The following is a 23,968-nucleotide window of genomic DNA, read 5'->3' on the forward strand; positions in this document are numbered from 1 at the left end:
CAAGCCACACATCAGGCTGTCTGCTCTCAGCACACAGCCTGCTTTGGATCCTGTCTCTCTCTCTCTTTGTCTCTCTCTAGCTTGTTCTTTCTCTCTCAAAAAAAAAAAAAGTCTTTGATGAAGCAGTAAAGAATCACTAATTTTATTCTATGTAAATCCTGGAGTAACAAGTCTCAATATTCCATGTGATGAATGAGAAAGCTGCACACCAAAGTATGGCGGTATCTGGAGGAAAGCACTTACACAGTCATTTGAGTTGTGAGGTGAGCTGAGCTAACCTTTCTCACAGAATACCACATACACTTGAAAACAACCAGCGGACAAACCAGGGCTAGCGGACTTTGGTGTCTGGTAGAACATCTCTCAAAAAGGAACAAAGTGACTCCATAACATCAGGGAAAAACCGACAGTATTTGTCGCCAAGGAATGATCCAATTTGAGCTTTCAAGTAAGGATCCTAGCCCTAGTGGATCCTGGATCATGGTCAGCTACCATGAATTATACAGCTTCCCCTAACTTAAAACCTGGACTCTTCGGTTGAAACCAATCCTCATATTAAGGAATTTGATTTCTTTTTATAATGTATAATGAAATGTGTCAATATGCGGAACATTTGCATAGCTCAGTGAATCCGTATTTTCCAAATGACCACTGCATGATATTACATCATCCTCCCTGGATAGAAGATCCAACCACAGGGCAACACAGACCAATGGATTGTAATGTAACATAGTACAAAAAAATTATTGATGTGGTTTCAGATTCCACGTTGCAAATAACCCTTAAGGGACAACCATTTGTCCAGTTTTGAGGTAGTATCAGAGAAGATTATACATGATTACCTCAAAAGGCGAGAAATACACTACTCTCTTTCCCAGCTATATATCTGGGTGAGGCTAGATTTTCTTCATATACAGTACTTCAAATAAACCACCATATAACAAAAGATAGAAAGCACAACTGGATTTTGAGAATCCATATGTCCTGTATTAAACCAGATATTAAAGAGATTTGTAAAAAATATAAAATAACTGCCATCCTCTTACTAATTTAGGGAGGTGAAAACAGTCTTCATTAAAAAATTTTATGTTCAAATAGAAATTAAAAAATTTTATGTTCAAATAGAAAGCTTTTGGGGCACCTAAGTGGCTTAGTTGGTTGAGCCTCCAACTCTTGATTTCAGCTCAGGTCATGATCCCAGACCCATGCAATTGAGCCCCACATCAGGCTTAAGAGTCTCTCTCTCTCTCTACCTCTGCCCCTCTCCCCACTCGTGCTCTCTCTCTAAAAAAACAAAAATTTAAAAAAATTTTAAATACAAAATAAATTTTAAAAAGACGAAATAGAAAGCTTTTGCACAGCATAGGGAACCATCAACCAAAGAAAAAGGCAACCTACAGGGTGTGTGGGTAACTCAGTCAGTTGAGCACCTGACTCTTGATTTTGGCTCAAGTCAACATCACACAGTCATGAGATGGAGTCTGTGTAGGGCTCCACACTGAGCACAGAGACTGCTTGGGATTCTCTTTCTCCCTCTCTGCCCCTCCCCTACACACACTCTGTGTGTGTGTGTGTGTGTGTGTGTGTGTGTGTGTGTATGTGTGTGTGTGTGTGTGTGTTCTCTTTCTCTCTCAAAATAAATAAACAAAAGGCAACCTAGTGAATGGGAGAGGATACTTGCAAATGATATATCTGAGAAGAGGTTAATATCCAATATATATATGAATATATAATATATATTAAACAACTCAACACCAAAAATATACAATCTAATTTAAAAATGGGCAGAGGACCTAAGTAGATTATTTTTTTCAAAGACATACATATGGCCAACAGGCAGATGAAGAGATGCTCAACATTATTAATCACTAGGGAAATTCAAATCAAAATCACAATGAGATATCACTTCACATCAGTCAGGATGGCTACTATCAAAATGATAAGAAATCACAAGTGTTAGCAAGGATGTGGAGAAAAGGGGACTTTGTGTACATACTATTGGTAGGAATGTAAATTGGTGCAAATACTCTGGAAAACAGTATGGAGTTTCCTGAAAAAATTAAAAATAGACAAACTATATGATCCAGTAATTCCACTACTGGATAACTACCCAAAGAAAGTGAAGAAGATACTATTTCAAAAAGATATATGCACCCCTATGTTTATTGGAGCATTATTTACAACAGCCAAGATATGGAAGCAACCTAAGTGTCCATCAACAGATGAATGGAGAAAGAAAATGTGATATATATACATATATATACGTATATATGAATATTACTCAGCCATAAAAAAGAATGAGACCTTGGGGTATATGGGTGGTTCAGTCAGTTAAGCATCTGACTCTAGATTTTGGCTCGGGTCATGATCCCGGGATCATGGGACCAAGCCCCGCATCAGGCTCTGCACTGACACATGGAGCCTACTTGGGATTCTCTCTTTTCTTCTTTCTGCCCCTCGCCCCAAGGCACACGTGCACACACGTGCTCTCAATCTCTCACAAAACAAATTAATAACATTTTTTAAAAAGTATGAGATCTTGCCATTTGCAACAACATGGATGGACCTAGATACAGGGAATGATACTAAGTGAAATAAGTGAGAGGGAGACAAATACCATTTGACTTCACATATATGTAGAATCCAAAAACCAAATGAACAAACAAAAAACAAACAACAAACAGACTCTTAAATAGAGAGAACAAACTGGTGGTTGCCAGAGGGAAGGTGGAAGGGGATACATGAAATAGATAAAGGGATAATATTAACAAATACAATCTTCCAGTTATAAAATAAATGTCATGGAGATGAAAAGTAGAGCATAGGGAATATAGTCAATGATATTTTAATAACATACAGTGACTACAGTTATTGTGATAAGCTTTGAGTTGAGTAATGTATAGAGTTGTTGAAGCAATGTGTTGTACACCTGAAATTAATATAATATTGTGCGTTAATTATACTTCAGTAAAAAATATTTATGCTAACAGGGTTAATGTATAATGGATTTAGTTGTTATTTTTAATGAATTAGTATTTAAAGTTTCTCTGTTTCCATTTTACTATGTTAAGTATTGACAGATATAATCCACTTCAACAAAAGCTTTTTGGATCTTCAAACCCCATTCTTTTTCTTTTTAATGTTTTTTATTTATTTCTGAGAGAGAGAGAGAGAGAGAGAGAGAGAGCAAGGGAGGGCCAGAGAGAGAGGGAGACACCGAATCTGAAACAAAACTCCAGGCTCTGAGCTAGCTGTCAGCACAGAGCCTGACACGGGGCTCAAACCCACCAACCATGAGATCATGACCTGAGTCGAAGTCAGATGCTTAACTGACTGAGCCACCCAGGTGCCCCTCAAACCCCATTCTAAATGTTTAAGAATATTAAACGTTAAGGGTTTGGCGGCGCACCTGGGTGGCTCAGTTGGTTAAATGTTTGGCTCTTGATTTCGGCTCAGGTCATGATCTCTCGGTGTTTCATGAGATCAAGCCCTGTGTCAGGATTCTGTCTTTCTCAAAATAAATAAATAAACTTAAAAAAAAAAAAAAGAATGTAAAGGGTTCTAAGGCCAAGTTTTAAAGAAAAAGAGCTTGAGAACTGCTGCACTAGACCAGGAGTTCCTTTAGATCCATACAGCATTAATGGTTTTGTATACACAAAACCTGGTGCATAAAAAATATACCCAGCAAATGTTCACTAGATGCCAACTCTTCAGCGATGCTATGCTAGCAACTGGGGATTCAAAACTGAGAATGATAGTCCCTGTTCTAGAGGACTCACAAGCCAGTAGAGGGGACACACGGGTAGGTAGGAGAGTGATTACAACGGAACTATGAGGGGAATTATAGAAGCCTACACCAAGAACACACATCTGTTAGGTGGAAGGAATGAGAGGGGCAGTGGCCAGGGAAGGCTTCCCAGAAAAGCTATCATCTGAACTGAGTTTTTAAGGCCACAAAAATCAGCCAACGGAAGAGAATTTTAGAGGGAACAGAATGCATAAAAGGTGGAAGCTTTAAGAAAAAAGTATGGTTGTTTCCAGGTCCTGCATATAGTTCAGTATGAATGCAGCATCAAGTACAAGTCTGTGAACTGGGGGTGAGGCTGGGAATGAAAGGAGATGAGGCACAGAGGTAGGCAAGGGCCAAAATGAAGGGCCTTCCATACCATATTAAGAAATGTGGATTTTCATCCTCAAAGGAGGGCGGGAGTAGGGAGGGGTTTGGGATTTTAGGATCTTATTCTCATCAGCTTTTTAAAAGATCTTTGGTAACAATGTCGAGGTTCAGTTGAATGAATATACCCACTGGGGAACCAGGAGTGAGACCCCAACAGACACAGGCAGGAGGTACTAAAAGGAGCTACCCAAGGCAACCCCAGAGACTTGCAGGAATCTCACTTGCAGGAAGTAGAATCCACAGGTGTAAGTGGATGTGGGAAGTGAGGAACGGGGAGCGCCTGGTAACTCCCTGGGGTTTAGCACTGGCTACTGGGACAGGGGAGGTGTTTCCCTGGAGTCTGGGGAAAACAGGGAGCTGCTGGCTGGAAGCAACACTTCGAAGGTCAGGTTTGTTGCACTCGTAGCAGGCAGGCAGCTAAGCAAATCTAAATACATTTCCGCACCCCCTCCCCCGCGGCCCGGGCCCGGGGCCCACGGTTCCCACGGTTCCCACCCCCACCAGCAAAGCCAGGCCTCCCACCCTTCTGCCCCGGGGGAGCTAGGCGAACCGCTCCCTCCTAATTTCCTCTGCTTGGTCACCCCTTCCCCCTCCTCCGAACCAGCTCTCCGCTTCCTCCCCCACCCCCCACCCCAGGAGGAAAAAACGAAAACAAACAGCTCTGCGCCCTGCGCCTCACACCCCAGGACCCCGCTGCTCCCGGAGCAACTTCTAGCGACCTCCGTGGGNTGGGGGGCAGGGCGGGCGGGGCGCGGAGCCGAGTACCTAGCCGCTCCGCCACCGTAGAGGAGGGGCCCTGGCTCCTGGGGCCGGGGAAGCAAGGGGAAGAGAGGTCAGGCCCGCCCTCGGGAGCAGCAAGCCGGGCCTCGCTCCGCACCGGACCGGGACTCTGGGCTCCCCTCCTGCCTCAGTTTCCCCAAGTCCCTGGTGAGACTCACCGTTGTCACTATCACGTCGGTAACGCAGGCCCAGAGTCTGGGACTCAGGGTAAACTGAGGTACTCGAACCACGGAGGAGCCCCGCCTCCCAAGAGACATTTAATCAAAGGGGATTTACAGGAAACTTCTAAATTAAGGGCAGCGGCTGCTACAGCTGAGGGGGGCACGCGGGTCCCAGCGCCCGCGCAGCTGCCGTGAGCTCACGCCCCGAAATAGCCCCAGGGGCCCCAGTCGCAGCTGCCACTGGGCCGGGCTGTCACTCAGAGGAAGAGCTGAGCCCCCAGCCCGAGGGTCCCCTCCCCTCCAGAGGGCTGGGGTTTTTCCAGCCGACCGTCCTCGCTACTTTNCCCCCACCGGGGTGTGCTTCTGCCCCTACAAGGTTTGGGCCGCGGTGGGGGAGGGTCCCGGCCCCCGGCTCCGCCCGGTCCCTCCCCGCCTTTTAGGCGCCCGCGCGGCTGGGACATCCCAGTCCCGCTTGGTCCTCCTCGCCGGCCACCCGTGCGCCCAGTTCGTCCAGTCCGCACTGCCTGCCCACCGGCCCGCCCCCCACCGCAGCCATGGACGCGATCAAGAAGAAGATGCAGATGCTAAAGCTGGACAAGGAGAATGCCATCGACCGCGCCGAGCAAGCCGAGGCCGACAAGAAGCAGGCTGAGGACCGCTGCAAGCAGGTGGGGGCCTTAGACCCAGTGCAGCCTCCTGCTCCCCTACGAGGGAGGCGTAGGCCCTGTGCCGCCTAGCCTGAGGCCCGCTGTCCCAGGCTCTTGTGTCCAGTTGAGGGGTGGGGGGTGGACCTTCACAGTACCCTCAGGGACCTAGCCAGAGCCACACATAATCTCTCACCCACCGTACCTGGGGAGCTGCAATCCCCCAGTTTCCACACCTGCCCCTGCACAGCAATGATGGGCCCAGCTCCTTGGGCTGGTAGCTTTCTCTCTACTCCCACCGGGACCCTCTAACATCCCGACTGCACTGTTCCTCCTCTGCTATCCTGCTTCCTCCCTGATAGCCTCTAAATATCTTCTAGTACTCCCTCACACACACCCCTGCCTCCTTCCTGGGTCCCTGGCCTGACTAACCAAAGCTCCTCTCTCTCAGCTGGAGGAGGAGCAGCAAGCCCTCCAGAAGAAGCTGAAGGGGACAGAGGATGAGGTGGAAAAGTATTCTGAGTCCGTGAAGGACGCCCAGGAGAAACTGGAGCAGGCTGAGAAGAAGGCCACCGACGTGAGTGTGGACCTAGGGTAGGGGTGGGGGAGTGCACTGGGAGGGGTCTTGGACCTGGAGATGAAAGGGGGTAACCTAGACATCCCCAGCACCAGGACAGAAATGGTTTCCTCTCAGAAACCAGGATAGGGCAAGCTTGCACAAATAATCTAAAGCAGTGGGTAAATCAAAACCACCCACCACTTCCCCTAGAGGACACAGCCTTGTAACTCCATTTGGTTCCAGCCCTAAGAATGTACAGTGATCAAGCAGTGAGTCATCCGGGGAGGGGGGGGAGGGGACAAGAATTTACCATCTATCTCAATTAATCCTCTAGATGGAAATGAGAGAAGAGACTGCAACTCCATGTGCGGGATATGGGGTGTGGGTATTGTTGGGTAGGAGGAGGGAGAGGAATCTAGAGATGGGGCCTGACTTGAGTTACACCCCTGGGGGGCCATTAGAAATTCCCTGGCTTTGACCTCTGGCTCCAGCAGCCCTCCTGTGCACTGGGGCCCAGCTCAGGTTCTAATGGCCCCTCATTTACCCTCATTAAGCTGTCAGCCTTGAGACCCAGCCAGGCCACAGGGTGGAGGGACAGGGCTACAAATGCCAAGGCAGCCACCTTAGCAGCTCCTGAGATTTCTCTGCTCACCCCCCACCCGCTAACTAGACTTCTCTGCCTTCTGCCATTCCCATGCCCCAACGTGGCATTGGAGAATGGCCCTATGACTTTGGATATGGTACTTGTACCATTCTCTGCCTCAATTTCCCCACTTGCCTTCTACCCAGGATTAAGATGAGCCTATGGTTGGAGGTATGGGAGGATTAGCAAAAGCATGTCTGAACATCTGAGATCCGAGCTGACATTACTGTTTATATTGACCATTATCCATGTTCCCCAGCACGCACCCCCCTGCCCCAAGGTTGGTTTCTCTGACCTCTAGGCTTGGTTTTGATTCTCCACCAGCCCTGGCACTTGGGAAGGAACTGACCTGCAGCTGCTAGCAAAGACAACCCTGGGCATCTGACGCTCTATAAATAACTAAGGCCCAGTGCAGCTGGAGGCAGGACTGGAAACCCAAGGAGCTGAGTGGGGGCTGGAGGGGAGGAGGGGAGGACAGGGACAGAGCTGGGGATGCAGTGCCAGGACCCAACTGTCCAAACTTATTGTATGACCTTCAACACAGCACTTCACTTACACAGTGCCTCAGTTTCTCCTTTCTCTCTTCACATTTATCCAGTGGGGTTGGTAGTGCCTGGCCTGTGGTAAGAGAGCAGCATCCATAACCGGGAAGAGCTTAAGAAGCAGAAAATGGCAAATATCAGTCCTATGATGAGGACCCCAGAACTTCCCAGACTCTTCAGTCATTTGTCACCCCACTGTCACAAAGAGAGTTTTCCTTTTATAGAGTCTCATCTCTCTTTAGAGTAGACCTCTAATGTGCCCCAGAGCCATTCTTCCCAACCCCCAGTGCTGTCCCCAGAATCCTTCCACACTGAGTCATCTGGTCCCCTGCCCATGAGGGCCTTTGTCACTCTAGGTGGCCTCCAGCACCTGGAGGACAAACTACTACTTTCTATATATGGTGCCGGGTACCTCCCAGGACCTGCTTTCTACCCCCTCTGCCCCCAGGGCTGCTACTCATCCCTTCCTTCTTTCACTTCTTCCCCTACACTGGCCCTTTCTCTTTTCTGATCTTCGATCTCATGATCTCTACGATATGTCTCTGACGGAGAGACAGGACCAAGCTAACATTTATGGAGCCTGGACTCTGCAGGAAATGGGCTCAAGTGTTTTCTACATATTATTTTGCTACTTCCCGACATTGGCTTATCATCAGAATCACTTGGAAGCTTAAAAAAAAAAGAAAGCTTTNGCCTGTTTAGTTTTCTAAGCCCCCCACTGGTCTTGTTGATTAATTGGTATTCTGTCAGAACAGCGGCAGAGGAGGAACTGCTTGTGTCAACCAACTCAGATTTAAAATTTAAAAAGGAGGAGGGGCGCCTGGGTGGCTCAGGCCTTTGAGCATCCCACTCCTGATTTCANACATTTATGGAGCCTGGACTCTGCAGGAAATGGGCTCAAGTGTTTTCTACATATTATTTTGCTACTTCCCGACATTGGCTTATCATCAGAATCACTTGGAAGCTTAAAAAAAAAAGAAAGCTTTCCAACCTCTTGTCCTTGNTTGCATTTCAGTGGATCTAGCCGGGAGCTAGCGAGCCTGTTTAGTTTTCTAAGCCCCCCACTGGTCTTGTTGATTAATTGGTATTCTGTCAGAACAGCGGCAGAGGAGGAACTGCTTGTGTCAACCAACTCAGATTTAAAATTTAAAAAGGAGGAGGGGCGCCTGGGTGGCTCAGGCCTTTGAGCATCCCACTCCTGATTTCGGCTCAGGTCATGGTCTTGTGGTTCATGAGTTTTAGCCCCACATCAGGCTCTGTGCTGACAGTGCAGAATCAGCTTGTGATGCTCTCCCCCTTTCTCTCTCTGCCCCTATAAACAAATAAACTTAAAAAGGAAGAATCTGAGGCCTAGAGGAAGTAAGTAAGTTGCCCAAGGTCATACGAGTGCTAACTGGCTGAGCTGTAGCTCACAATGGTCTGACTCAGAGCCCATGCGCTTAACACCAAACTATACTGCTTCTCTCATTCTTCTTTAGTGGGGGCCCTTCTTGCTCTTCCCTCTCATTTTCTCAAGGTATCATTTTCAATGGACCATCCCCCAGACCTCCATGGTTTTGCCTCTGTTGCAGATCAGGGGTTGAGTATGTGTTACTCACACAGCCCTTGGCAAGAAGCCCCTTCTTATAGCCATAGATGTCCCATAGAGGCCTGGCTAGCCTCCTGAACCCCTCACTGGGAGTCTGACTGGCAGCCAGTGACATCAGGGATCTTGACTCTGATTGGCTATTTTTAGCAATGGTGAGGTCTGGTCAGCCACCCCCTTACCTGGGCCAGGCTTTGCTGTGGAGGAACCCCTGCTTCTCTGACCTGGTCCCAACTTCGAATGCTTTCAGTGGGCACAGAAAGACCTGCAGGTGACCATTGGGAGACTAATTATGCACCATGTTAGGCAGGGGAGTGGAGCCTGTTAAGAAATGCATGTCTTAGGGGCACCTGGGTGGCTCAGTCGGCTAAGCATCCAACTTCGGCTCAGGTCATGATCTCACAATTCGTGGGTTCAAGCCCCATGTTGGGCTCTGTGCTTTTCAGCTAGCTCAGAGCCTAGAGCCTGTTTCAGATTCTGTATCTCCCTCTCTCTCTGACCCTCCCCTGTTCATGCTGTCTCTCTCTCTCTCTCTCTCTCTCAGAAATAAATAAAACATTAAAAAAAAAAAAAAGAAATGCATGTTTTGCGCCTGAGTAGAGTCTAGACAGAAGATGGTTGGCTAGGAGGCAAAACCAGTTGAAAGTCTGGAAGCCAGGAAACAGATTCTTTCTGACAAGAACCTTACTATCCTCTCAATCCTCTCTGATCCTCATTCAAGGCAGACAAAGCCTCCTCTGACCTCTGGCCTTTGACCCACAGGCTGAGGCAGATGTGGCCTCCCTGAACCGCCGCATTCAGCTGGTAGAGGAGGAGTTGGACCGGGCGCAGGAGCGCCTGGCTACAGCCCTACAAAAGCTCGAGGAGGCTGAGAAGGCAGCTGATGAGAGTGAGAGGTGGGCAGGGGGCCTCCCCAGGGGTGGGCTGGGGAGGGTCTGGGAGCCTGTCTCTGCCGGTCCTGACCCCACTTCCACCCCTCTCCCTGCCGTTCAGAGGAATGAAGGTCATTGAAAACCGAGCCATGAAGGATGAGGAAAAGATGGAGCTACAGGAGATGCAGCTGAAGGAGGCCAAGCACATCGCTGAGGATTCAGACCGCAAATACGAGGAGGTGACAGCCCTGTCCCACTTCCTTCTCCCTCCCAAACCCCAGATACTCCCCGCCACTCACCGGGGCTCTGCTCCTTCTCTCCCTCATCCCCCAGGTGGCCAGGAAGCTGGTGATCCTGGAAGGAGAGCTGGAGCGCTCAGAAGAAAGAGCTGAGGTGGCTGAGAGGTAAGGGTGCCCTGGGTGGCAAGTGAAACTCGCCCTGGTCCCATGGCTGTGGGGCACTCTGGACAGTGGGAGGCAGTTTCCCAGGCTTGGGGCCATAGGGACAGGTCCTGTCCTCTGACCCCTGACTGCTGCCCCCAGCCGAGCCAGGCAGCTGGAGGAGGAACTCCGAACCATGGACCAGGCCCTCAAGTCCCTGATGGCCTCAGAGGAGGAGGTAGTGACCTCTCTGGACCTTTCTGGGCAATGGTGCCTTCTCTCAGCTCACCTTTCCCCTGATCTCAGGCTGTTCTCTCACCTGCTGGGGGTCGGGAAAGGCCTGGGGCTTCCAAATTCTGCCTGCTGTCACTCTCACAACTTTGCTCTTCTCTTCTCTCCTCCACCCCTTCCCCACTGTGCCATCTCCACTGTCTCCCACACTATGCCCTCACACCCTCGCCCCACCACACACCCCCTGCAGTAAATGTGGGGACCTAGAGGAGGAGCTGAAAATTGTTACCAACAACTTGAAATCTCTGGAAGCCCAAGCGGACAAGGTAGAGGGGGGTAGAGGGGCAGTGAGGAAGGGGTCCTACAGGGGAGGGAGGTGACGGGCCCAGGCAGGGAGGAGCTGGGTGTTCCTGGAGACAAGATCAGGAGCAGCCTGTGGGCTCGGTGGAGTGAAGGATTTGTGGAGGCGATCTACTAACAGCGTGTATATGTCCCTAAAAGTATTCCACCAAAGAAGATAAATATGAAGAGGAGATCAAACTGCTGGAGGAGAAGCTAAAAGAGGTGAGAGTCTTGGGGCGCCTGTTGGCTCAGTCAGTTGAGCGTCTGACTCTTGATTTTGGCTCCGGTCATGATCTCGCAGTTCTCTTGGGCTCCGTGCTGCCAATGCAGAGCCTGCTTGGGATTTTCACTCTCCCTCTCTCTCTGCCCCTCTCCTGCTCACTCAAGTACACACATACTCTCTCTCCCTCTCAAAATAAATAAGTTGACTGAAAAATAATAATAAAATAGAAGAGGTAAGATTCCGTCCACTCCCCACTGTCCCCTCAACCCCCCCCCCACCATCCCCTCTCCAGAGACTGCCTATGGCATAGACTTTAGGAAAAGGAATGGAAGAGGAGGTTGACTTAAGTGAAAGTATCTGGGAAGGCCTGATTTTTGTCATTCCTCCATCTTATCTCAACTCCCAGGCTGAGACCCGAGCAGAGTTTGCCGAGAGATCCGTGGCAAAGTTGGAGAAGACCATTGATGACCTGGAAGGTAAAAGGGATACTCCCCGGTACCCCAAAAGCTTTTTAAGGAGGTCCACACTCCCCGTGACTATCGGTCTGTCCCTTATTTCCCCATCCCATAATACTTGCCACGGATAAATTAGTGTTGGGCTACCTGGGATCCCACCAGCTCCCAGGGTGTGACCCGCCAGCCATCTGAGGAGTCGTACCTGGTTGCTGTGTGTCCGCTCCAGTGCTCCTCAAACGTGTGTGCGTGAGAACACCTCGGGGAATTTTTAAAACACAGATTCCTGGGTCCTACTCCAAAGCGAATGCTGACTTTGGGCTGGAGAATTTGTATGTCTAACAAGCTCCCTGATAATACCAATGCTGCTGGTCCTCAGACCGCACTTTGAATAGCACTGACCTAGACAATTCGGTCTCCAGGAGCAACACAATAGAGCTATGTCACAGAGACTTCTTTATTAAATACAGAGAGATTTGGTTTAATGTCTAGGTTTTCACAACATCAGTGGAAAATACTATTTGAAGCTAGATTTGGTGAACATCAACATCTGGGTATTTGCTACTCTGTGGCTGTTTCTCATTAGTATCAAGAATGCTGTATTTTCTTTTTATTCTGTAATAACTGTTTCACCTTCATAATTCCCACTTCTCATGCTTCTAGCCTTTCAGGCAAGCCTGAATTTTATCTCCAACTTTAGGACCTTAGACCTTTCTGGCTCCAGCACCCTCCCCCTGAATTGAGCACCCCTGCTTATTCAAAGCACTGTACCCCCATGTCCTTGGGGGAGTTAGGAGCTCCAAGGGGAAGAACCAATTTGGGCTACAGAGAAAAACAAGAGACGGGTACAGAGAGGGGAGGAGGGAGCCCTGCTGGCTGTCCTGCTTGATCTCCAGCCTATTTCTCTCACTCCATCTTTGTCTACCTCTTCTGATTCTTGTTCTCTCTTTCCATTACCCTCTCTCCTTCCTTTCCTCTTTCCCTCCATTCCCTTGCCCCATACTCCCACCTGGTCCCCCTCCCCTGGATCCCTTCCACCAGACGAAGTCTATGCACAGAAGATGAAGTACAAGGCCATCAGCGAGGAGCTGGACAACGCACTCAACGACATCACCTCTCTCTAAGCCCCACGCCAGTGTGGCCCCCTCAGCCCCTTCTCTCCTCTCCTTTCCACTCTCTCTGTGGGGAGGGGGCAGGCAGGAGGAACAAAATTGTCAGCATCGTACAGCCATTCTGGGCGCAGCCTCAGAGAGTCCCCACCACCCCTGCCGCCCACCCTGGCACTTGCTTCATCCTTCTATCCAACCACTCACCCCATCCTCCAGCCTCTACCTCTTTCTGCTGCTTAATAAACTCAACTTGGTCTCCATGCTGTCTTCCCGCCCTCCAGAGAGCACTTCTGTCACCCCTACAGAAACCCTAGCTCTCACAGGCACCCCCAGTCTTGTGCCCCCCACTGAGCTCACCCACAAAATACTGTGGCCCACGCCAGAACCCCCTCCACATGGCACTCTCAGTCTGTCACTCTGTCACCTGCTGCACGTGGGCATGCATAACCCCACCAGGCACCATGAGCCCTCTAATGCCTCCGACAGACTCTGCAGACCCAGGTCTGTCACTAACCTCCAACCATTCAGCTACAGTTCCAGGATTTAAGGGAATGACTGGAAGGGAAATGGGTGGGGAGGTACCGAGGAAGGGCAAGAACGTTGTGAAAGGGCTGGCTGCCGTAAAGCTTGGGAAAATGTTGGGTGCCAGCAACACGGGGCTTTCCCTGCAGGTCTGTTTTCTGCCTCAAGTCTATCTGTCGGTCTGGCCCTTCCTTTTCTGGCTCAGTCTTTGTCTTCCCTTCTGTTTCTAACACTCTTAAACGTTCTAAAGAATGAGGGTAAATTAGTTCATGACTCAGGCCTCCCATCCCACCCCTATGACCCCAAAGCCTTGAATCCACGTCTGTCTTGGTCAGTGCATCCATCTGCCCCTGGCACCGGGTCCTCAGACCCCTAAGTGCTTATGTCTTCCTATGCCTCCAACCCCCTCCAAGTCTGTCTGTCTCATCCCATCCCCCCTTGTGTGTCTGCCCTTCCTCACGTGCTGCTTCCCCTCACAGAGACCTTGGCCAGTGCCAAGGAGGAGAACGTGGAGATTCACCAGACTCTCGACCAGACCCTGCTGGAACTCAACAACCTGTGAGGGCTGGCTCTGCCCCCAGCCGGGCGATAGTTGCCGCCCCAGCTCAATAAAATGGATGTTACTGGCGTTACAGGGCCCTTTAAGCCTTCTTTGGAGTGGGCGATGGTGGTCATTTTTCCAAAGTGGAAAAGACTAAGACGATGGCTGAGGGGAGCAATGGAGTTGGAAGGCCCCCTGACTGAACAGGGCCTGAGTCCAGGCTCCACACTAGGACTTCCTTTCCGAAGGGAGCCAAGGGGTGAGGGCAGCAATCTCATTGAGGAGGGTCGTGACCAGGCTGTGTGAAGCAGAGAGGCCCCGCAGGGCTGGGGTAACACCCTGGGCCTACTACCCGCAGGGCAAAGGAGCTGCTGGCCCGGCACTGCCCCATTCCAACAGGCGGCTGGGCCAGACAACACAATCTGAAGGCAAAACTGCAAAGCTACACAGATTTATTTGAGCGGGGTTAAAGACCAAAAGCCTCACTATGATTTTAAGCCTAGAGGCTAACCCTGCCCTGCCCCCCAGACACAGGCACTGCTGGGCACACACGGCCATTCTATTGCAGTCACTTCCACCCCCTTCTGATAACATCTATGGTAGGCAGATAATGCCCCCCACCAAAGATGTCCCCACCCTAATCCTGTAAAATATGACCTTACACAGGAAAAGAAACTCTGTGACTAAGCTAAGGATTCTGAGAGAGTATCATAGGTCATATGGGTATAGACCCAATGTAATCACAAAGGTTCTTATAAGAAGGACAAAGGCAGTTACAAGAGATGTGATGATGGAAGCATGAGGCTGGAGTGATAATGAGGAAGGGGCCACAAGCCAAGGAATGTTTGGTATCTAGAACCCGAAAAAGGAAACCCTCCCCTCAGAGGGTCCAGAAGGAACCTGCCCTTACTGACACCTTGACTTCAGCCCATAAGATTCATTTTGGACTTCTGACCTCCAGAACTCTGAGAAGATAAATTTGCATTACCATAAAGTTTGTGGTAACTTGTTAAAGGCAGTATTAGGAAATGAGTACACCATCACCATCCTGATTTGGAGAACAAAACTGCCTTCCATATATTTTATTAGAAACATTTATTTAAAAAAATATTTGGACCTTAAAAAGGAAGCGGTGTAAAGGGTAGGACAGGACAACGTCTCCAGCTCCCCCTCAGATTCTTCTGGCTGGCTTCTCTGCACATTCTCCAGGTTCCAAGGACTCTAGGCAACAGTCTCAGTGACCTCTGCTGGGTGGTAGCTAACATTCCCTTTGGTCCCACTTCGGAGTCTACACAACACAAAAGCCTAGTCAGAAAACCCTCCCACCGCCCCATGAACTCATTTGCCCACAGAGAACATGGAACTTCTGGACTCCAGCCAGGGAGGTGGGGCAGTGCCTGAGGAAGAGGGGTGCCAGGAAGCGGGTAGGTATACCTCTGCTGCCTTCTCATATGCACAAGGAAGGCGATGCTGGTGACAGCAAAGAGGAGGCCAAAAACCAAGGCCAGGATGTCACCTGGAGAGAGAGGAGAGGCTGCCTCAGAGTGAAAAGGAGTCTAGGATTCAGCCTGCTTCAGTGTATCCCCCTCTCCTGCACCCCCAGGTTCTCCAGCTGCCCTCAGTGACCCAGAATCCAGAAGAGGCCTGCAAGGGGATGGGGGTGGATACATAAGAATGAGTAGGATAAGCACCTTTTTTACCTAAAAGCAAATAAAAGAGGTTGTTGGGGAAGGAGGATGCTAGATTTCTGGGGCTTCTTTCTAAACAACTTTTGCCCTGGGGACAACAGAGGAACCCCTGCCCTTGATCTGACCCTCTATCTTATTGGGGTTGGAGGTCTGTTCTGCAGAAAAGGAGAAGGGGTACAGGTGGTCCTAGTCCCTGAGGCTGAACAGTGCCAAGGGTCAGGAGCCTGAGAAGGGGCACAGACTCACCAGCAGCAAGGCAGGAATTCAGGTGGACTGAAGAGAAAAAGGAGACATTAGAACCAGGGGCTATGACTACCAGTGACAGATATGGGGAGAAATGACATGGAAGGATGTGGGAACTGTGGTCGGGGGGGACATGGCAATATGGGTCACCACCAAGCTGCACCTGGTTCAACCGTCCTGGGGCTGCTCTCCACTCCAGCGGGGAAGGAGGCCTCGATCATTCGCCCGTTCAAAGGCTGTGTCGCTCGGAAGTTCATTTGTAGCCGAGAGTCATCAGGTCCCCACAGGGAGTCAGAGAGGGTGTGGAGCTAGGGAGGTCAGTAGACAGTGGGGGTGGGCTCATGACAAGAAAATGAGAGATTCGCAGGCCTATTCACAACCAGCACTTCAGGGCTTTACCCCCTTTCTCCCCTCTTCCCCCATAAGGTCCCTTCATCTCTATGCATCTTGACCTCATCCTTACACCTCTTTCCCCACATCCCCTATGTCACCACCATACCCCAGCCCCACCTGCTTAGCACTCAGCCTCACTGTCTGGTTGAACACAGTCCAGATGACGCCCTGGGCACAGGGGGGTGTCGTTAGAGACCCCTCATAGCGGAAGTAGCGGCTGAGGTCAGAGGGCAGCAGTGCAGATACATCCAGTCCTGGGACCCAAGTCTCTGAGTCTGCGGAGAGGACCTGTGCTGGAGTCCCACCTAGATTGCTCCCCTCCAAAGCTTTTGGGTGTAGGGATACAGTTTCATCTCCCAGAAGCCAAACAGATGCAACTTCCTGAGAGCACTTCACCAAGTGTGTCCCTTCCCGTAACTCAGCACAAGACATACTCAGAAAAAGGTCAAGGGCTGTGGGGCCTCCCAGAGTGAAAGAAGTGCTCCTGAAGTGCTCCCTCTGAATCTTCACTCTTACTTTGCATACTATGATAACATGCTGAACACCAGGTTTAAGCCCAAAATGAACCAAAAGGGAAAATGGGCTGAAGAACTTACACATTCGAAACTATAAAAAACGGACACAAAAACTCAAAAAGCACAGTTTAGTAAAATCTAAGGTCCAGTAGAGAGTAGTGAGGTTTAAAATGACCCAGAGTGGCTGAGAAGGGAAAGATTTCTAACAAAAGTACAAATTTAAAATATCTGATAATTATGAAGGAGAACTAGACAGTTCCCAGAAAAATGTTAGCTCCCTAGACTCAACCTCTGAAATTCCAAACGCTATATATGTTTAAACACATACATTTATAAATATTAATAAACATATATATTATTTATAAATACATTTTGGGGGTTGGCTCTCATTTTGTTTGTTGTTTGATTTTGGGTTGCTGGGGTTTTTTGTTTTGTTTTGTTTTGTTTTACCATATAGCCTGTGGGCAGCAGTATGCTTTTGCCTGTTAACCTCTGCTCAGCTTCATAGTTATTGTCAACATCACAGTCCTTCAACTCATATGTCGGTTCCTGCCTGTGGGCGGGAGCCCATCTTCATCCTCTCACCTGAGGCTCCCCAAAGGCAACTCTTTTATGAACAAGGGTATTGAGGGAAGTGGCCAGACTAATAAACTGACCTTCCTCAGCGATTTCTTCTAAATGTAACAGCAACTGTTCATAGGCGCTGTTTTCTTCTGGGCCCTCCTGGGAAATAACAGTACAAGGCAAGCTCTTACAGGTGTCTAGGGCCACGGCTGGAGGCCTGAAGGGGAGGTAGGCTTCCCTTAGCCCTCCCCCACTTCTCAGCTCTGAGAATGCTGGGGAAACACAAAATGTTATATAGTACTGCTCAGTCGTTTTACTTTTACTTTGCAAACTATCTAATATGCTTGGTGGGCTGGTTTTTAATAGCAAATTAGAGGAGGAGGAAGGAGACCACTTTACTAGGAGAGAAGGCTCTCAAGTGACCTGGATCCTACTACCTTTTTGTCTCACTGATCCCACCTCTACCTTTACACTCCATGGTCTCCCCACAGAAAGCTGTAATAACCTGTGTATTCACGTCACCTCTACATTCACCTCAATAATTCATGTGTTTGACTTCTGGAGCGAGAACATGCTATTTCAGAGGTGCTTCTCTGAGCTTTGTGCTGTGAGGGTGGCATTAAGGAGTCAGTTAGGCAGTGACTGAGGCTAGAAGGTATTTCACCATCCCACTATTTTACTAGCCTCTTCTAATCACTGTGTATGTAGCCTTCATCACTACAGATCCAAATAGGTCACTAAATGTTTCTCTAGGCTTTATTGCATTTCACAAAGTGGAAATTAAAGGAGTAAGCAAAAAATCACTCTTCTGGTGTCCTGTCTGTTTCACCTGCCATTCCCTGAGTGGGCCATATTCTTAGTCCACATATACTGTTGGCTCTGCATGGCATATCTCCTTTCTTTCCCACTAGTGAAGGCTTCAAGTTTCACCTCCTCTCTGAAGTTTTCCCTGACCACCTCTCTTACTATGTGTCCTTTGTCTATCATGTCAGCTTCTCCTACTGGCTGTGGGCTCCTTAGACACAAGGAACAACAGTTTCTGACTCCTTCGTGTGGCTCAATGCCTGGCTTACAGTGGATGTTGAATGAACTAATCAATGAGTGAATAAGGACTGCAGGGTGCCACGGTGAGTGTGCTCGGATGGGGTGTCTGGGGTAAAGATACACTGAGCTCTGGGGCATGGGGAAACAGGGAAGAGGGCTGTCCAGGGCTGGTACCTGCAGAAAGGCGGCCAGCACGGCCAGCCCCCCTGGGCGCCCCAAGGCCTCATCGACTTTGTCAAATGCGGTGCTGAGGTGAACCACGTGGATCTGGAGAGGAACAGAGAGTAGGAGTGGGCAAGATCCCCCGCCCAGCGCCCCCCTTCGCCTCTCCGCTGCGCGCTCACCTCAGCAGGGAAACGGTGGCCGTCAACCGTGTGCTCCGAGCCCGGGCGACCCGCAGCCCCCCAGTGCAGATGCAACTGCAGGGCTCGGTACTCCCGCCCCGGGGCCAGGGCCATTTCCAGCCCCGGCGGCAGAATCAGCTCCACTACGAGGGAAGAGGCAGGTGAGCCGGGAGAGCCATTCTACCTGAGAGGGCCAGCCAAACTCCTTCGCACAGCCTCGACCCACCCTCTTCTCTAGGCCGGGTCCCAACCCCAGATAGCCTCCGCCCCTTCCCGGAGGCTCTGCAGCAAGACCCCCTCACCCGTGTGGCCATTGTTGCGCAGGCGCAGTTCTGGGAGTGGCGGGAGCTCAAAGCCCGTGAGTTCCAGGGGTTGCAGGGCGGGGCAAAATGCTGCGAGCTCGGGGTGGATATCTACCGGCGATTGGAAGCGGCCCGCGCAAGCTGGGGACACCTGGGGCCAGGGCGGGTCGCCTGGAGTGAGAGAGTGTGGACCGAAAGTCTAGTGACAAGACCAGGAACTGTTAGGGAAGCACGGTAGAAAAAGTGAGGGGGTGGAGTGAGAAAGCTCGGGGCGGGAAATCGAAATCAGGGATGTGGACCAAGACAGCGGGCGACGGTGTTGGGGACTCGCAGTCGTGGATGCAGTGGGTGGAACGCCCCAGACCAAGGTTCGGGGATAGCNTGCAGGGGGTAGGTGTCTCACCTCCATAGCGCCAATGACTGTGGTCATCCCCTGCACAAATGAGAAGGATGAAAAACCCTTTTTTAAGCCCAGTCCCTCCCCAGTGGCCAGCATGAGATGGTCCCCCTCACTAGTAGGGGTTCATCAACTCAGATGCCTTACACAGGCATAGCAGGTAAGGGAAATGCCTAAAGTGGCCAGGTATAAAGCACAACAGATTGCACACAAACATAACACCGTATGTTATGGAGCCCAACGATCCTACTGGCCCCAGACATACCAGTTTGCAACCACTGTCTTACAGTCTGTAAAGTGGGCTCAGTTCCCAGGCCCAAATCAGTATACTTTCTGCCTGTCTCCAACTTCCTTCCCAAAGCTCCTGGGTTCTGAGTCAAAATAGCAGGATCCCCTACCTGCTATTTCTTCTTCCTAGGTCTCAGTTTCTTCATCTGTAGACTGCAGATGAAGTGATCTCTACAAGCCCTTCCTGCTTTTCCTCTGCTACCCCACCCCCATCTCTCTTCCTTCAAATTCTTATTTCCCTTCACTTATGTCTTCTCTCTTTCCACATTCCTCAACTCTTTCTCCTCCCCAACCATCGCCTTTCTTCTTTCTCCTCTCTTCCTGTTCACCCCATCTCCATCTGTGCTTTTTTGTCTTCCCATTTATCCCCTTCTAGCTCTAAAAGGGGGAAGGGTCTTGGTGGCATGAGATTCCCCAAGGATGGAAAAGACTACTGTCAGAGTACGGGTTCCTTTCCTTCCCTGAATAATCCCTGCCTGGGTTGGGGTTTAGTGGGGGTAGGAAAACTTCCTGGAGCCTAGATTTGTAGGGCTGATGACCACTTACCTTTGTGGTGCCTGTGGGCATTATTCTGGGAGCCTTGAGTATCCCTGGGTGCCTCAGTAGGTAGATCCTCTAACTTCAGAGAGTCCTCTTCTCCTGGTTCAGTCTTCATTCCAGATGGGTCCTCCTCTTCAGGTGGGTCCCCCTCTCCAGGTGGGTCCTCCTCTCCAAGTAGATCCTCTTCACTGGGTAGGTTTTCCCCGTCCAGTTGATCATCTTCCCCAGATGAATCCCCTCCCATCCCAGGTGCCCCCTGCATCCGGGGCAGGCTCTGAGGATGAGCAGGCACTAGGAGCAGCAGTAACAGCAGCAGTTGCACAGCAGGGCCCCGGGCAGGGGCCAGGATCAACAGAGGGAGCCAGGGACTAGGGCACAGGGGAGCCATGCGGCTGACTGTGGGGTGTCCCAGACACAGTGTGTACGGGCTGTACGTGCATCGGAAACAGGAGCTGGGTGGGGGAGGAGCAAGCCTGGAGGGGAGCAGGCTGACTCACAGAGGGCCCTTTTGTAGAGATGGAGCCAAAGTCCCGTGGGTCAGCCTGGCCCTGTGCCCCTTCCCCGATACCAAAGCCTGGATGGGGGTGGAGTGAGGGGCAGGTATGTGCACAGGCAGGAGGTTATCGGGGTCATAGGCTCAGCCTGGAACCCAAGGCACCACCTGGCACTACGCAGGCTCTCCCTGGCACCGCCCAGCTGCTCACCAGCCAGCCTTAGCTAACCCTGGCCTGCTTCCCAGCCCCAGGCAGAGATGGGGAAAGACAGGGAGCTGAGGCCCCCACAGCTTCTGGCTGAGAGGGGAAGCAGCACATGTATATATCCCTGGCCCAGCCAAGGAGCAGGTAAAGGGGGTAGGACACGCTGCTGGGGAAGCCTGGGGGTGCATGGATAGATAGGCAGGTGGGCGGCAAGTCTGAGTATGAATGGAAAACTGAGTATATGTAGGAGAGGGACTCTGATGGGTTTAAACTAAATTTATTTTTTATCCTATTGCACCTCTGCTCAAAAACCTTCATTGGCTTCCATCTGTCCATCTTCTTCCTCTAGTTGACTTTCAAGGCCCTTCAAAATCTTACCCAAGAAGCCTTTCCATTTTATCTCCTACTACTCTCCCTCATACTCCATTCAAATTAAACTAGTGATTTCCCTCTCAGACCTTTGACCACCTTTGTTCATCTAGTTCTCATTACTACGGAATACTATTCACTCTTATATTTAACAAATAGTTATTTAGCATCTACTATGTCCAGCAATGGGCTATGGACTAAAGGTACAGAAATGAATAAAACATAGTCCCTGTCCTAAGGAGCTCACTGTCTACTCAGTGAGGGCAAACACTATCACAATATTCAGGGGAGAGAGATCAATTCTGCCTCAGAAAGTAATACAGAAGTAGGCAAAATGTGATCAGTCAGGGCTTTGAAGAAGTAGAAAATCAATTACTGAAAACAATGTGGCAAATGGTATTTTGTGGAAAGGAAAGGCATCAAATATCTTGTGCAGGAGAATGACAGAATCCAAGTCTCATACTAGGTTGTGTTGATGGCTGGTGTGCAACATGGATTGGAAGGGGAGAGTGGGTGCAAGGAGATGAAAAATGAAAGGACCCCAACACTTGGGGTTCCCAGTCTACCTACTCTTTTGAGAAACATTTACTGAGCCTCCTCCAATTCTCCAGGTACCATTCTAAGCCCTAGGGATCAGCACTGAACTAGAGAACAGCCTCTACTGTTCTGTAGGTCACATTTTTTTTTTCCTTTCTGTGGCTCACATTCTAATAAGGTCTCTATGGCTTCAACAAACCATAAGCGAGTCTGGCTATCTGAGGAAGTTCATATCTGGGGCTACCATTCAGTAGATATATACCAGTATGGTTGTATGGAATACAGAAATATATTGAAGTATTTCTAATCCTGTTGAGAACTAGTCCCTAGCTTCAGGGTGCTCTGCCACCTCACTTCTTCCTGAGGACTCTACTGATCTCTTATCTAAAGAGGTAATGCCTGGAGCAGCAGAGGCAGAACGACCCCACTTGACTGTCCCAGGCAGCTTCCACTGCATGAATCAGTACTTGTGCACCCACTACCCTATTAAATAGTTTTACTCTCTCTCTTGTCTAAATACCTTCTGTGGTTCAAGACTCAGCGCAAGGCCATCTCCTCCACTCTATACCACAGGAAGAGATTTCTGGGGCCTCTGAACCACCCCAGTTCTTTGCCTGCCCTTGCTAATTACCTTGCCCACCACCCAACTTCTATTATGGTGATTTATGACATTTTATCTGGTCTAATAGCCTTGAGTTCCATAAGGGCAGGGTTCAGTGTTTGATTAAGTCTTTTATTCACTCACAGTTATTGAGCATTTTTTTTCTCTGCAGATCACCTTGCCAGGACTTGAGAAAAAACGAATTGACTAAGATACCTTCCCTGCCCTCAGGAAGCTGATTGTCAATGACTTGTGTTTGTGGTTACAACTGTTCCAAGAGCATGACATTGCATTTTTATAGCACCCCAAATTATCTGTATTGTCAGATTAACTGTCCATACTGTATACCAAAACTTGCACAGCTGAACAACTGCTGTCCTCCAAGGAGGTGGTTAGCCTAGCAATCTAGGTTGCTATTTCTGGAGCCAAATTAAGAGCCATCTACAGAAATCAGATCCAGGGTGCAATGTGGAAGGTCAGCTCATTGTCTGGGTTAGCTATGATGACAACACCTTGGTTAGACACTGACACATGGAGGGTACATGGTAGTATCTGAATTGGATGGACCTAAACAAGATAGAATGTGGCAATGACTTATCTAGGTGAGGTGGAGGAGGTCATGGGAAGCAAAGAGGACAGAAGCACCATGCTAACTGGAGTCTGGAGTCTGTATGTGTGATCTTTCTACAACGCCCATTCCAGCTTTATTTCATTTTCCCTCTTTCCAAATGTTCTTCATATTTCCATTGTTTTCCTTTCTAGGTCTGTGTCAGGATACCCTGGTACACTTCTCTGCAGTGCTCTGTGTGTCCACACATTTCCCTACCATCTCAGTTGCTTTTAGCCAACATTTCAGAGCCTAGATCTGCATCTATGTGCTGGTCTCTCTCTGTTTCAGCTTTTTTTTTTTTTTTTANCTTTGAGCTGACAGAAGCAAGCCCCATGTGGGGCTTGAACTCACCAACTGCAAGATCATGACCTGAGCTGAAGTCAGACACTCAACTGGCTGAGCCACCCAGATACCCCTCAGCTTTTAAAATTAATTAAATTTTGAAATTAATTCTCCATGGTGCTATCTTTCTTAAGCTCGTTGTTTCTGTGTGTGACTGTGTGTCTGGTGTGGGTGGGGAATGTAGACTCTGACCCTGGATTGTGTCTTTGCAGCTGGGAGTCTGCCAGACTCTAAAACAGGTTTGAGCTCCCAGAGTCTTGTTTCCTGAGCCTCCCCAGGTTGGGACATGGCGTACTCAGGACCAATTGGCTGAGGCACCACCTGCCTGATGCATGCCCTCTCTGTGGTGGTTAAGGCTAAAGTGTTTGGTCATTAGGGTCTGTGTCTTCAGACATTGAGGGCCACGTTTCTGCTCATCCCAGGGTTGCAAAAGAGACTCGTGATACTGATTACAGTGGGATTATCTGTCCCCTTCTACTCTTGAACTCTTAGTGTCGACTGTCCCACAGTCACTGGAGACAGTGTAACCAGTCCTCTACCTACATGGTATCACCAGTTTCCTTGGACCTGGAGTCCAAGGTACAGTCTGACCCAAACTTTCTGTTTCCACCATCCAACCCTTCAAGTTGTTTTTCCCTGATCCAAGTCCAGCATATTTCCTTGGAATTCTTAGAATGGCAGAGAGCTAGAGCAGACCTCAGAACCCCGACAGTACCCTGGTTCTTGGTTT

General features: G+C 49.6%; 2 protein-coding genes across 6 annotated transcripts; one reads left to right on the plus strand and one right to left on the minus strand.

The window, feature by feature from the left end:
• The first annotated feature begins 5,468 nt into the window (after window positions 1-5,468).
• Window positions 5,469-13,854, plus strand: TPM2 (tropomyosin 2). Of its 4 annotated transcripts, none has more exons than XM_077756227.1 (9): window positions 5,469-5,786; window positions 6,214-6,339; window positions 9,854-9,987; window positions 10,085-10,202; window positions 10,297-10,367; window positions 10,506-10,581; window positions 11,076-11,138; window positions 11,546-11,615; window positions 13,702-13,854. In XM_077756227.1, exons 1-9 carry the CDS (start codon window positions 5,673-5,675, stop codon window positions 13,782-13,784), a joined length of 855 nt encoding a protein of 284 aa, XP_077612353.1. In that variant the 5' UTR covers window positions 5,469-5,672; the 3' UTR covers window positions 13,785-13,854. The 4 variants fall into 4 exon arrangements, with proteins under 4 accessions (XP_077612353.1, XP_077612356.1, XP_077612354.1 ...); XM_077756230.1 differs by lacking the exon at window positions 10,506-10,581 and adding an exon at window positions 10,825-10,900; XM_077756228.1 differs by lacking the exon at window positions 13,702-13,854 and adding an exon at window positions 12,633-12,960.
• A 989-nt stretch (window positions 13,855-14,843) lies between these two features.
• CA9 (carbonic anhydrase 9) lies at window positions 14,844-21,285 on the minus strand. 2 transcript variants are annotated; one of them, XM_077756233.1, is made up of 11 exons: window positions 20,088-21,262; window positions 19,260-19,289; window positions 18,857-19,027; window positions 18,555-18,697; window positions 18,385-18,477; window positions 17,259-17,325; window positions 16,205-16,362; window positions 15,858-16,002; window positions 15,698-15,724; window positions 15,198-15,279; window positions 14,844-15,051 (listed from the first exon to the last, which is right to left on the minus strand). In XM_077756233.1, exons 1-11 carry the CDS (start codon window positions 20,467-20,469, stop codon window positions 14,985-14,987), a joined length of 1,365 nt encoding a protein of 454 aa, XP_077612359.1. In that variant the 5' UTR covers window positions 20,470-21,262; the 3' UTR covers window positions 14,844-14,984. The 2 variants fall into 2 exon arrangements, with proteins under 2 accessions (XP_077612359.1, XP_077612360.1); XM_077756234.1 differs by lacking the exons at window positions 14,844-15,051; window positions 15,198-15,279 and adding an exon at window positions 15,286-15,407 and having other exon boundaries at window positions 20,088-21,285.
• Window positions 21,286-23,968: the final 2,683 nt, after the last annotated feature.

This window comes from Crocuta crocuta, unplaced genomic scaffold (genome assembly GCF_008692635.1).
Source record: "Crocuta crocuta isolate KB4526 unplaced genomic scaffold, BGI_CrCroc_1.0 scaffold431, whole genome shotgun sequence".
NCBI classification, from domain to species: Eukaryota; Metazoa; Chordata; class Mammalia; order Carnivora; family Hyaenidae; genus Crocuta; species Crocuta crocuta.